The sequence below is a fragment of the Xiphophorus maculatus genome, chromosome 20 (assembly GCF_002775205.1).
Source record: "Xiphophorus maculatus strain JP 163 A chromosome 20, X_maculatus-5.0-male, whole genome shotgun sequence".
Taxonomy (NCBI): domain Eukaryota; kingdom Metazoa; phylum Chordata; class Actinopteri; order Cyprinodontiformes; family Poeciliidae; genus Xiphophorus; species Xiphophorus maculatus.
The window spans coordinates 23385568-23397721 of record NC_036462.1 but is presented as its reverse complement, the minus strand read 5'-3'; the positions used below and the strand labels follow the sequence as shown (position 1 = coordinate 23397721).

The window sequence follows — 12154 nt, the reverse complement described above, 5'->3', positions numbered from 1 at the left end:
TACAACATGATGCAGCAGGATGGATTGAATTGTGTATTTTTTTTTATTTCTCATGTGCTGTTGTTGGCAGTCTTGGAATTTTATTTATCTATTTGGAAGGACATCATCTGTTTGTTTTGTCTGCTATATGTGAGACGTGCGAGTGTTTTCATTCCAAGTTAATAATTTTATTCCATTGCTACCACTTCATGTATTAGAGACTTGCTTACATGTATCTAATATTTTTTTAAAGCACAAAACCTCTTAAATGATGAGAAATGAGGAATTGTGTTAATAAAGCTCTTCCACATCTTTTCAAGTTCAAACATCCCTTTGCATCTTGTGAAATGCAAAAAAGAAGTTTTACACTCTAATCACTCGTTCATGTTTAAGTTCTTTTTTTGCTGATGAGACTAGAATCAATGCAAACAGAATATTTTCTGAAACTTATACGAGTTTCAAAAGAGCTGATGAACTTAAAATAAACAAATTTGAAATGGTTTTCTTGTTTTTTCTTTTGGCTTTAATCATCAAATGCAGTCAGAATTCGCATTACATCTGAAAAAGCAATGTATTTTAAAGACTTTTGGGGAAAGTTACTGTAAAAAGAGAGAAATGGATAAATTGCAGTGATTTTTTTTTTTTTTAGCTCTGCTACTTCCACAAGCCTAGAAGTAGGCATGAGCCGGTATGAGATGCTTTCAGTAGGATAATCCTAAATTTTAGTGGAATTTCTACAAAACTAAAGGGGAAGAATCAGAGCTTAATGCTCCATACAGCCAGACAAAACTCTGGTACTCATTGTTGTTTTTAGCTTAAACCATAGAAACAAAATAAAGTTTTTCAACTATTTATACTTTTCTAGCTAACATTTGATCTGTAGGTATCCATGTTTTAACCACAAAGATCACTTTGTTTTTTTGTCTGTGATAATTACTAAATAAGTAAATTCTTTTCTTTCTTATTTTGATGGATAACTGTAAGGCGTTAGAGATCTTTTAAAACACAGGCATACTTGGAAATCAGTTGCCAGCCCATGCCTGCAGAATATTTAGATTATTTTTTGTTTTATTTTTATTAGAAAAATAAATAACACAAGGTGACAAATAGGAGATGACTGAATATAATTTTCAACATTATATTGTCATTTTCCATACAGAACTTGTTTGACTTTTGAGTGTGGCATGGATGTTGGGTTTTTCCTTAACTCAGCAGTTTTTCCCCCCTTCTGTTAACCCTGTTTGCCCTCCAACAATATCCGTTTTCTGTACTAATGTCTTGAAAATGTCAGCAAAGATTCAATTTAAGAGATGACCCTGACCTCATTGTCAAAGAGCAACTAATCTGCGACCTTTGGTGTGACTATCTTGGCATCAGTGTTTCCTCCTTAGCAGCCATTTTTTTCGCCTGATAATCCCCTTAGGTTTTTATTTTGTTTCAACTGACAGTTTGACATTTTTGGAGATGCGACTATTTGCTTTCTTCAAGAGCAATATGTGAGAATGTTGACACTGCTAATCCATCTTGTTGGTTCACAAAAGACAAGCGAACAGGCAGCAATTAGTTTAGCTTTAGTGAATAACTTTTATAATCAGTGTAAAATAAAGAAAGATAATCTCCGTTTTAGTACTTTAAGGTACAGTCTCAACAATCGGCGTTTTATAGACCATTTTTGAAAACTAGATTTTGTAAAGCTTTGAGAAAAAATAATAAGAATTTAAGAGAATGGGATTAAAAATGATTCTTCTAGCCTTACTTATTTTAGAAGCTCATGTTTTGTCACATTATGTGTGTGAGAGAGCTGTTACTCATTTAAAACAAAAATAAAATGATTCTTTGGTCAGCATTTTTTTTTATTTTTATCGCCCTGCAAGGGGTCTTTTTGTGGGCTCTAGTGTCCCTTTTTTCAAAGTAGGCTGACAGGAAAGGGGGAAGAAGTGGGGGGAAGACATGCGGTAAACGTCGTCTGGTCCGGGAGTCGAACCCGCGACAGCCGCGTCGAGGCTACGTTTTGCCTGAATGTGGGTCGCGCTAACCCCTCCGCCACCACGACACGCCCTGGTCAGCATTTTAAATGGTCTTTAGAATGGCCAGTAATACTGAAACAGTGGTACCTCAATAAATATTCCCTTGAGAACACAGAACTGAATATACTGTAGCTAACATACTGAAGAGATGTTAGTGACCTATACTATTTAAGTATGGCGCATTCACCGATTGGCTCAAAGGTCTGATCTTTGAGGCTTTGACCTGCTGGTCATTGCTTAGGTCTTATTAAGCTAAAAAAAAAAAAAGGCCAAATCCAGTCACTACATGATTTCATGAATCATATTTACTTCATAGGTTGAAAGCCAATATAGTCTAGTATGTATTTTTTATAAAATTTTGACTGAATCCAGACAGTTTTTTGTTGTTGACAGATACCCTTCTAAGCCAACTATCTATGAGCTAGGCTAAGAAGCTGCTAGGTGAACATTTTTGTATGACTCTATTATTGTCTTCTCAGCTCTTGACCAGAATGTAAATGACTGTACTTCTCCAAACGTCTTTCTTTTCCAAACCTTTTAACCTGTATTGTTTAACAAAAATTAAAAGTCCATTTAATGTTGAGTGTTGGTGTGGCTGGATTGAGACTGACATTGGTCAAATAATACAGCTTGTTCAGTGACTTGTATAGCGAGCTACCTAATCTCACTGAACAAGATTTATTTTTGACTGAACTTTCCTGCCTGTTTGTGCACTTATGTCTGAACCCCTTTCTACTAGTCTGTGCTCCCTTTTTTAACCCTTTGCCATGCAGTAACCCTTCTGTCTTTTCTTAGCGTGGTTAACCCTTTCCTCTTCCCACCTCCCGCCTTCTCCTTGCTCCTCTTCTGCCTCCAGGTCGGATGACAGCGACTCCTCGCTCTCCGAGGTGCTCAGGTAGAGGAATCGTGTCTGTTGCTCTCCGTTTTTCCCATTTTGCCTGTTAACTTGTATGGTGTCTTGTTTTCACCTTCGCCTCTCCCTCAAGTCCTCCATGGTTGAAGTCACTGTGAAATGCATGCATTAACTATAGGTAGCTTTTTCTATCTTTGCCATGCTGTGTTTCTCTGTGGTTCCATGCAAGACCTGTACGAGTCATACAGCTTTTCTTTGTCCCACTGTTGAAAGGCATAAAGGGGCAAAACATCTGTATTTGCAAAGCCTCATAGGAATATTAGTTTATTTTTTAGCTGAAAGGCTTAAAATTGAGGTTAGCAAATCAAAGCTTGCTGTCCTGTAGAAACCTCCCCCATCTATATCACTATATACTTATTTTTCAAGGATGGCTGTTGACGTGGTTGATCCAAAAGCTGAAACAAAACTAAGGGATGGACTCTTCTATTCAGCTGTCTGTTAACTATTTACTTTCACTCTAATAAATCCTCAACGTGCAGGATCTTGTAACGCAACTTAATTACTGTATATTTTTGTATCTTTTAATAGTACAAAAAATGAAAGATTAACCGTCAAATCTGAGACATTAAACCTGCCTTCAATTTGGTTTCACCCTAATGACCTGCTGGTCTTGGGTTGAATGACCAGCAGGGTCATTCAACCTTTTCTTTTGAAAACCAGGAGTTTTGTTTCTAAGGGTTTGCTTTCACAAACACAATCCGCCACTCTGGCATCTTGTGGAAGTAGTACAAGTCAGAAAGCATGTGTTCACAACATTCATTTTGGACGTCTCATGGTAGATTACCTCCAACAAGTACCTGGTCTGTAAGGCTAGTAGAATGATGGAGTGAGTCAGTGTGATACGCCAGCAGCTAATCCACTCTGCCGACCAGCATGTTGCTTTCTACTCCCTCATCAACGTCTTGCATATGTTCAAGCAAGGAGTTTCATCTGCTTTTCTTGACCATGGTGAAGAAAAAAAAAAGTACATCTTCATGTCCAGCCTTCTGTGCAATCAGCCATTGCAACACACTGGTAGATTTCCACTTGCGAGAGCACATCTCCAGCTGGAAAAATCTCCAGCTGTGAAGTAATTTAGAGCAGCGGCTAAAGAGGATGTTTGAAACTTACTTTCAAGACTCATATACAGTGTTCATATACAGTGCAACGCAGTTCATTGTTGTTCCATATAAATGCTAAATGCATGGAAATTAAGGCATCTTTTATTGCACTAGCATGACATTGACTAATTTTTTGAAAAATATTAATCTTAATTTGCACACATCTATTATACAATGCAATTATTTCTTAACATTCCTATTAAGGAATGCTATTTCTTTCTGTTAAAAAGTGTTTTGGATAGAGGGACAGTTATTATCTATTAACACATTGTTATAGGCGTCTCCCGGAACATTTCACAAGGTTGACAAGGTCGGCGGGTATAAAGAGAAATATTTCACCATTCTGAAGAGAGTTCTGGGCCCTTTCTTGTGTCTTCTCTTCTGCTTATCCTGCTTATCTAGATGGTCAGAGAAAAAATGTTGATTACGTATCATGTGGTGATTTGACTAGGGACCCTATTCAAAGTTACAAAGTCCACCAGATTTTTATGAAATTATCCTAATGTTTTTGCTTTGAATACATGTCATACACTGTAACAAGGTTCCCAGGACTTTTAAAAGGGAATCAGGCCCACAGCATCATAGATCCTCCACCCAACAGTGGGCATGAGTTATTTTTTCCCCATCATCTTTCATGGTTATTGGGGAGACTTGATGCCACTCTTTTCTACAGCCCTCTAATACTTCGCAGTGTAGGAATGTTTTGTCAATGCCTTTATCTTTTTTTCATGTGCTTATTGGAAACACTGATTAACAGCTAACTAAGTAGAAAATATAATAAATAATTCTTCTGTTCCAGTTATTTTAAAGAGTTTGTTAGGGTGCCAGTAATTGTGTCACTGGTCATTTCTTTACAATTATACTCACTGTTGGATTTAAAATTATCCATGTGTAATTATGCTACTCCAATAATATAATTTTATCTTAAGGCTTTTGATGCATCGTTTTAATAATTGTCAATAATTGTGGGGTAAAAGAGAAGATGTATAAACAATACACTTAGCAGTTAGTTTGCTACTTTACAAAATGTCTTCAGTGCCTCTTTATTCTTTCAGTTATGAGATTCAAGTTTCTCTCTTGAATTATTAAAAGTTGTTCATTTTAAGAAAATGTTGCTCACTTCATTAAAACAAACAATCCTTGATGTGATGCCGGGCACTTAGATAAAAAAAAAAAACATCAATCCAATTTTAAATCAGGAATGTTTATCTCCAACCCAGATGTTGAAACGTTCTTGGTATTTCTTCTAGAAAAAGAAGATATATATGTATATAATGAACCATATTTCCCACTCGGAATCATTAATTTCTATTTTTGATCTTTTCTAGCACACACACAAAGACTTTCCTGAAGTTCCTTCTGCCAATTTTTCTCTGTACTTCAGAGAGCACATGCTGATCTCCCTCCATGTTTTCATTAGTGCTGGTCTCTTGGGCCTTAGCCCTGCAACATCCATTAGCAGCTCTCTCAGAGTGCATAGCACAGTAGACCATGATATCCTGTCCTCAGACGCTGATAAAACCAGAACTATTTCTGTCATTTGTAGTGTCGCTCTATTGTAAGATATGAAGTGCTGCATTAGGCAGCAGTGCCGGTTGTTATTTAGAGAAAAACAACACGAATAGAAAGCTTTCAAATTGAAGTTGTCAAAAACTACTTTCGTCAAATAAAAGTAGTTTGGTTGCACACCATCTAAGTGGGGAAAAATTTATATCATTATTATTATTATTATTGAAGTGCTTCTAAAAAAGTTTGGTATTATTTGTAAATAATGGAGAAAATCTATTCAGCAGTATATTTATTTGACACTGTTGTTTTTTTTTAAAGTACTAATTTTGTGAAAGTATATCATATTAAAATAGAATATGTTTGGTTTTAAATTCATATCCATAAAAATATTATGCACAGAAGACTATCTGGCAGGTGAGTTAGGCATTGCTATTCATTTCCTTAACCCAGATCCCTCCCTTTGTGATGCCACTGCATCTTTGTCTTTTTGCATTTCTTGAGTCCTATCAAGAATTTTCTGTATTTGCTGAAATGTACAGCATTCAGTCTCTAAACTTAGTAGGAAAATATAACTAGCAAAATGAGTGTAGCTTAAAATAGCTTAATATACAATATAAATTTTGTTTGAAATGGAAAAAACAAAAAAATCAAGACAAGCATTTTATAACTCTCCATTTCACTCTGAACATTTGCCCTGTAATCCCTGGAGAAGTTACTAACTGGACAACTTGTTTCCACCTAACCTACATGTGCCACATAGCTTTCTCTCTGGGTCCCTAAAGGCATTTGGCTGTGGAGGAGCTGAGACTCTACCTCCTGTTTTGGGGGATAAAAGTCTACAGTGTATTGCATGTGTCAATAAGGACATTCCCGGATCTCAAGATGGAGTTCATTGTTCGTAGAGTTGTTCATTTGACTGTGACGTTTTTTTTTTTTTGCTAATAATTGCTTTTGAGCTTGTTCTGTGCCAATGAGTTGAATTTTTGTGCTTCATGAATCTTGGCAGGCATGCATGTTTCACTTTTTTTAATGGCTCATGGATGAGACTTCTGTTTTTATTGGCTGGCCATTTTACATGCTTTGAGCGAGATTTATGAAGTATGTTTTCATGTTTGTGATTTGAATTGTGTTTTCTTCATCTCCTTGTGCACATGAGTGGAGCATGTTGCCGTCTTTGAGACAGTGAACCATGTTTGTGTAGAAACAAGTCTGTTCAGAATATTTTTTGGTGTATAAGTCACAGTTTTATTTTCCCACACCCTCTGGTTATCCCTGTATCTTTTGCACTTCTTGTCACACTTTCTCACATACATGCACCCTCACTTGTGTGCAACATACAACCCAGGAAGTCCACCAGGGACCAATTTTTTTCCACAACTCTTCCTCTCACCCTCCTTCTGCTCTGTCTCACTCTGATGACTGCTCTCCAGGCATTCTGGGACTCTGGCCTGTCACAGGGACATATATTGGGAAGGTTGGGAGGGGACGGGGGTTGTGGCGGTCCATCTCGAGAGCCTGAGTGCACATAATACATGTCTGTGTATGTGGGGCTTTAAAGAAGAGGCAACACATTGACAAGTAAAATAAGGGAGCAGATTTTTACTGCTGTAGTGAGTTAATTGGGTTGCTCTGCAACAAAAAGGGAGCAGACCAGAGAGAGCGAGGAGAGCTTCAGACATCAATGTGTTGTTTTCAAAAATATCGTGAGGACAAGCAAAGCCATGCAAAAATACTAATAACCTTTCAACTTTTTATATTTTGTCATTTTTACAACACAAACCTTCATTGGGTCTCAGTGAGATTCGGTGTGATAGGTTCACACAAAGTAGTGCATAATTGTAGGAAAAGTATTCAAAGTGTTGGCACACAATTTCAATTACAGTTTCAAAAACAATTTGATCAAACTAAGATTATTTTTCCAACAGGTATAAAGTTTTTTATGTAAGGAAGCCTGGTTGTTTACATTGAGTCACTGACTGTGCTGCTCTCCTGCTGAGCTAGCATGTGGCGAGGGGAAAGGAAAGACTCCCTTTTAATATAAAGGAAGCTCCAGCTCTACTGAGACACAGTCTCCTGTAGTCCATTGGGGTTTGAACAGAGCAAGCGGACACCCCAAAAACACAGAAGAAACACATGATAGGTAGTACTTTCTATGTTAAAGAAAATGAGATGCTCTTTTAAGAGAAATGCGCATAAAGCAGCTGATCACTGAGCATTTTGCTGTTGCCAACATTTAGTTGGTGGCAGTAGTGGTTGGCTTAATGACTTTGTTGTGGAGAGAAGGATAGGGTTAAACACAAAGGCAAGGCAAACTGACTTCTATAGGGAGAGATCATGAAGTTAATGGCATTATTAGCTCAGTCAACCACCACCTTGTGGACAGGTGTGCCACGCCTGAGTCTTGAGCTGCTTTATTCAACAGTGGTACGTGGTGCCTTTATCTGTACTTACAAGTCTTTTTATTGTGTTATTCCGCTACCAACTTTGCAGAAAAAAAAAGATCCAGCAATAGAAAAGTTGAACAAATTTGAAGTTTTTGACAACAAAACACATGGCTGTAGGACTGGACTTTTATTGAACAATAATAGCACTGCGTCCTCTGAGGCTGAACCTTTACCCCAGTCATAAAATTTTCATATGTTCTAATAGGTTTTCTTCCAGAATTGCCCTGTGTTTTCCTTATGTATGAATGGCTTCCCTGTATTGATTGAAGAAGAGTGGCTCCTCCAGAGTTACCATGGTCTTATTCGATTGTCTCTTTGTACGGTTTCTCAGCGTAGATGAATATCCATGTCTTGGTAGATTTTGCAGTTCTGCCACTAATTAGGTGACATCTTATAAAAGCATCTCGTTGCAGTGGATTTTAGTTCAGTGCATTAAAGGGGGTTGAATACCAATATCTACCACTCTTTTCAGATTTGTATTTGTAAAAAAAAAATAAAGACATGTAAAAACCACTTCTTGTTTTGTACTCTGCAATTATGCACTACATTGTACTGGTCTTTCATGCCCAAGCAAAATAATTTGTGGTTTGTTCTCGAAATGTAATAAAATAGTACTGAACAATACTTATCATAGTTATTTCTTAGGGGAATTAGTTCAAGCATAACCTGGCTTCTTGTTGGTTACAGAAACGTTTCTTGTGTTTGTTGTGTGCATGCTCACTGCGAGCTTGTTTATTTTATTGTGCATCCACTTTTGATCTAAAAAAAACACGCATTTGACCATTCTCCTTTAAACTGATTAGAAACTGATGGTGTTTCTGTGTTTTTTTGACCCATAGGGGTGTGATCAATCCCATTGGAGGTGTAAAGGGGGGTCGGACAGCACCCCTCCAGTGTGTCTCTGTTGCCGAGGGCCACTCGAAGCCGGTTCTGTGTGTGGACGCTACAGATGAGCTGCTTTTCACTGGATCTAAAGGTACACACACACAGACTAACAGAGGCATGCATAGTTGAAAAAACACAAATAGGTCACCTTAAAATAATTATAATACGATATTACTAATGTTATCACTGCATTTGGTAGTGATTTGAAACCAAAATCTGTTCCTGTTTGTAGAAGGAAAATGCCACATTATGTGGGTTTTACACTGCATAACCAATTTTAACAAAACAAAAATAATATAAACTGCAAATATTTTATAAAACAATCCCATATTGCACTTTCTATAATGTCTCTGACTCACCATTGGCTCAACATAAGGAATGCAACAGGTATAATCATGGACACGTTTGTGCGCTGCGGCTCTTGAAACAATGAGTTGAATGAACTTTGCTTCCAAATTCTCTCCAGCTTGCCGTTGTCCTTCTGGTTTGTGCACAGTTTTTGTAACACACTTTTTGCTTCTGCTCTGTTTTCCACTATTGTACTAAATTAAGTCCCCTGTGATCACCCATAAAGTGGCATTAATCCATATTTAATGTCAAATATGAAAAAAATGCGATTTAAATAATATTAGCATTATGATGTTTTGCAATGCACATTGAATAGAGTTTAATGCAAGCTGTTGATATTAAGGAGTCAGTGAGATTAGCAGCTGCTGCATGTGTAATATTTGCAGCATTAAAACCAACACCAATATGTTACAGATTATACAAAACACCAAAGTTATTCTGTTTTATTCCAGCCGTACAATGAAGAGCTGAATGAAATGTCACAGAAGAGTGGGTGTGCAGACAGAAAGTGAATTGTATTGTAGATTTAGAAGAAAACCTTGGATCCTAATCCAACTTTTCCTCTTTTCGTCTTCAGATCGCACCTGTAAGATGTGGAATCTAGTCACAGGTCAGGAGATTGCCACCCTCAAAGGGCACCCAAACAACGTGGTGTCGGTAAAATATTGTCCCTCTTCTGGTCTGGTCTTCAGCGTCTCCACCTCATACATCAAGGTGTGGGACATCCGTGACTCTGCAAAGTGCATACGCACACTCACGTAAGCTTGTTTCCCAAATCAACCAGATGGCACCATTTTGAGATTGATGAAACATTTCAGTAAAAGATGATGTACAAATATGCTCTTTTTCCCCTTCAGCGATGTGCTTCAGGTTGCATTAAAGTGACAAATTAAACTGAAGTGCTTTTAGAGAAAATGACGGCGGCTGCATCTTACTTTGATCTTTTTTTTTTCTTTTTCTTTTACACTGCTTGATCTCTCTTTACCCTCTGACAGGTCATCAGGGCAGGTAGTTACAGGAGACGCGTGCGCTGGCACAACCACCCGGACAATCACCTTTGCTCAGGGCGAGTGTCAGATCAACCAGATAGCGCTCAACCCATTAGGATCTGTGCTCTATGCTGCTGCTGGAAATATTGTTCGGATGTGGGACCTTAACAGGTACATTTGTAATAACGCAGCATTTTTCTTCTTTGGTTACTTATGTAGGTAATCGGTCACTTAGATATCCACTGTTTATCTATCGGTCTTTATGTTTATGATAAGTTTATTAAAAAAGAGAGATTTTGATCAACAAGTTGGTAATGTTAGTTTGTCCAAAATTCACATTTGTTTGAGCAACCATCCATCAATCACTTTCTCCAACTCTCATCTATCAATTCACCCAAAATTCACAGATCTGTCAATTTTTCTGTCAATTTGTTTGTATAGCATTCTTCCAATTGTTTTGTCAATTTATCTGTCTATGATCCATCTTTTTATCCAATATTAACTATATCATTATGCTGCCAATCCACCCATAATTCACCTGTCATTTTGTCCAAAATTTACCCATCAGTCATTTTGTCCACCTGTCCGTCCATCTGTCGGTTTGTCTGTCTATCCAATGTTCGCCATTTGTCCTTCCCTTTGCTTGTCTGTCCATCATCTATCTGATTATTTTGTCATCCATCCATTTGTATATTTTTCTTTCATCTATCCCTCTGTCTGTCACTTATCCATTTAACATGGGAAAAGTACAGACATCTCAAAATGTGTTAGAATCCAGTCAGTGTTTTCTACAATCAGTTTTTGACATTTTTTAGTAAGGCCTCATTTTCTTGAGGTTTTTTTATGCCTTAAAAGATAAGTGATCAACAGATTGGAGCAGACAGTTCACGCTGAGGGGCTCCAAGGTATTTAATGATGCATAAGAAACCCCCCAAGAAATGAAAAATGAACAAATTAGGCATTTCTTCACTCTCTGCCGGAGGCATCAGTGTGTCATAATAGTTCAACTTTACGCAAGAGAGGGAAGGTGTCTTCATTTGGTGACACAGACAGTTTGAAAATCAGATTTCATTTTTGTAATGAATTTCACAGACCTTTGTTCCATCTCCCAAGTGTGGATGTCTCTTTGTGCAGGATGCAGGCAACAGGCAAACTCTCAGGTCACATCGGTTCTGTCATGTGTCTGACAGTGGGACAGTCTCTGCTGGGCAAAGACCAGGTCATCACTGGCTCCAAAGACCATTACGTCAAGGTACAGCTCACAAGTATAAATACAGTACTCTGGAGAAGTATTCATACACTCTTGACTTTTCTTACATTTTGTCACTTTGCAATCACAAATTATAAAACAAATTTTATTTGGATTTTATTAATTAGGAAGTAGAAAAAAGGATGCGAGTTGTTTTCTTTGTACATAAAAACATTGTGGCTTTCATTTGTATTAAGCTATGTTAGTCAAGACTCGGAACTGAATTAATTTGCTGCAATTATAGCCAGTTAACTTTTGAGGTATGTTGCTATGGAGAGCATTTGTGAACATCAGTTTTCAGGTCTTGTCACAGAATGTTAGTTCGTATTTGATCAGGCCATTGACAGGGCCATTTAAAGACAAATATATTTTGATCTGAACCATTCAGTTACCTCTGGCAGTATATTTATGGCTGTCTTGCTGGAATGGAAACGTCCACCTCAGTTTGACATCTGTTGCAGTCCCCACTAGATTTTCCTCCAGGATTTCCCTGTATTTAGCTCTACTTATTGTCCCATCAACTCTGACCAGCCACCCTATTTCCTGCTGAAGAAAAGTATCCCATCATGTTTGACCTTGGTATGTTCAGGGTAATTTGGAATGTTTTGATATGTATTGACTGAAAAGTTTGTTTTTTTTATCTGACCAGAGCACCTTCTTTTTAACCAAGACTTGTTATGACTTAATTTCAAGTCATAAGAAATAAAGTTA

At 37.5% G+C, this 12154-nt stretch overlaps 1 protein-coding gene across 6 annotated transcripts in view; it reads left to right on the top strand.

Annotated features, from left to right (window-relative positions):
* kif21b (kinesin family member 21B) overlaps window positions 1–12154 on the top strand; it is a 70509-nt gene that overhangs the window by 42892 nt on the left and 15463 nt on the right. For 3 of the 6 annotated variants that reach the window (XM_023324950.1, XM_023324953.1, XM_023324949.1), the window contains exons 27-31: window positions 2863–2901; window positions 8812–8948; window positions 9783–9963; window positions 10201–10365; window positions 11329–11446. In XM_023324950.1, the coding sequence (XP_023180718.1) occupies window positions 2863–2901; window positions 8812–8948; window positions 9783–9963; window positions 10201–10365; window positions 11329–11446 (640 nt within the window). The remainder of the gene's footprint in view (window positions 1–2862; window positions 2902–8811; window positions 8949–9782; window positions 9964–10200; window positions 10366–11328; window positions 11447–12154) is intronic. The other 3 variants (XM_023324952.1, XM_023324955.1, XM_023324951.1) reach the window with 1 other exon arrangement.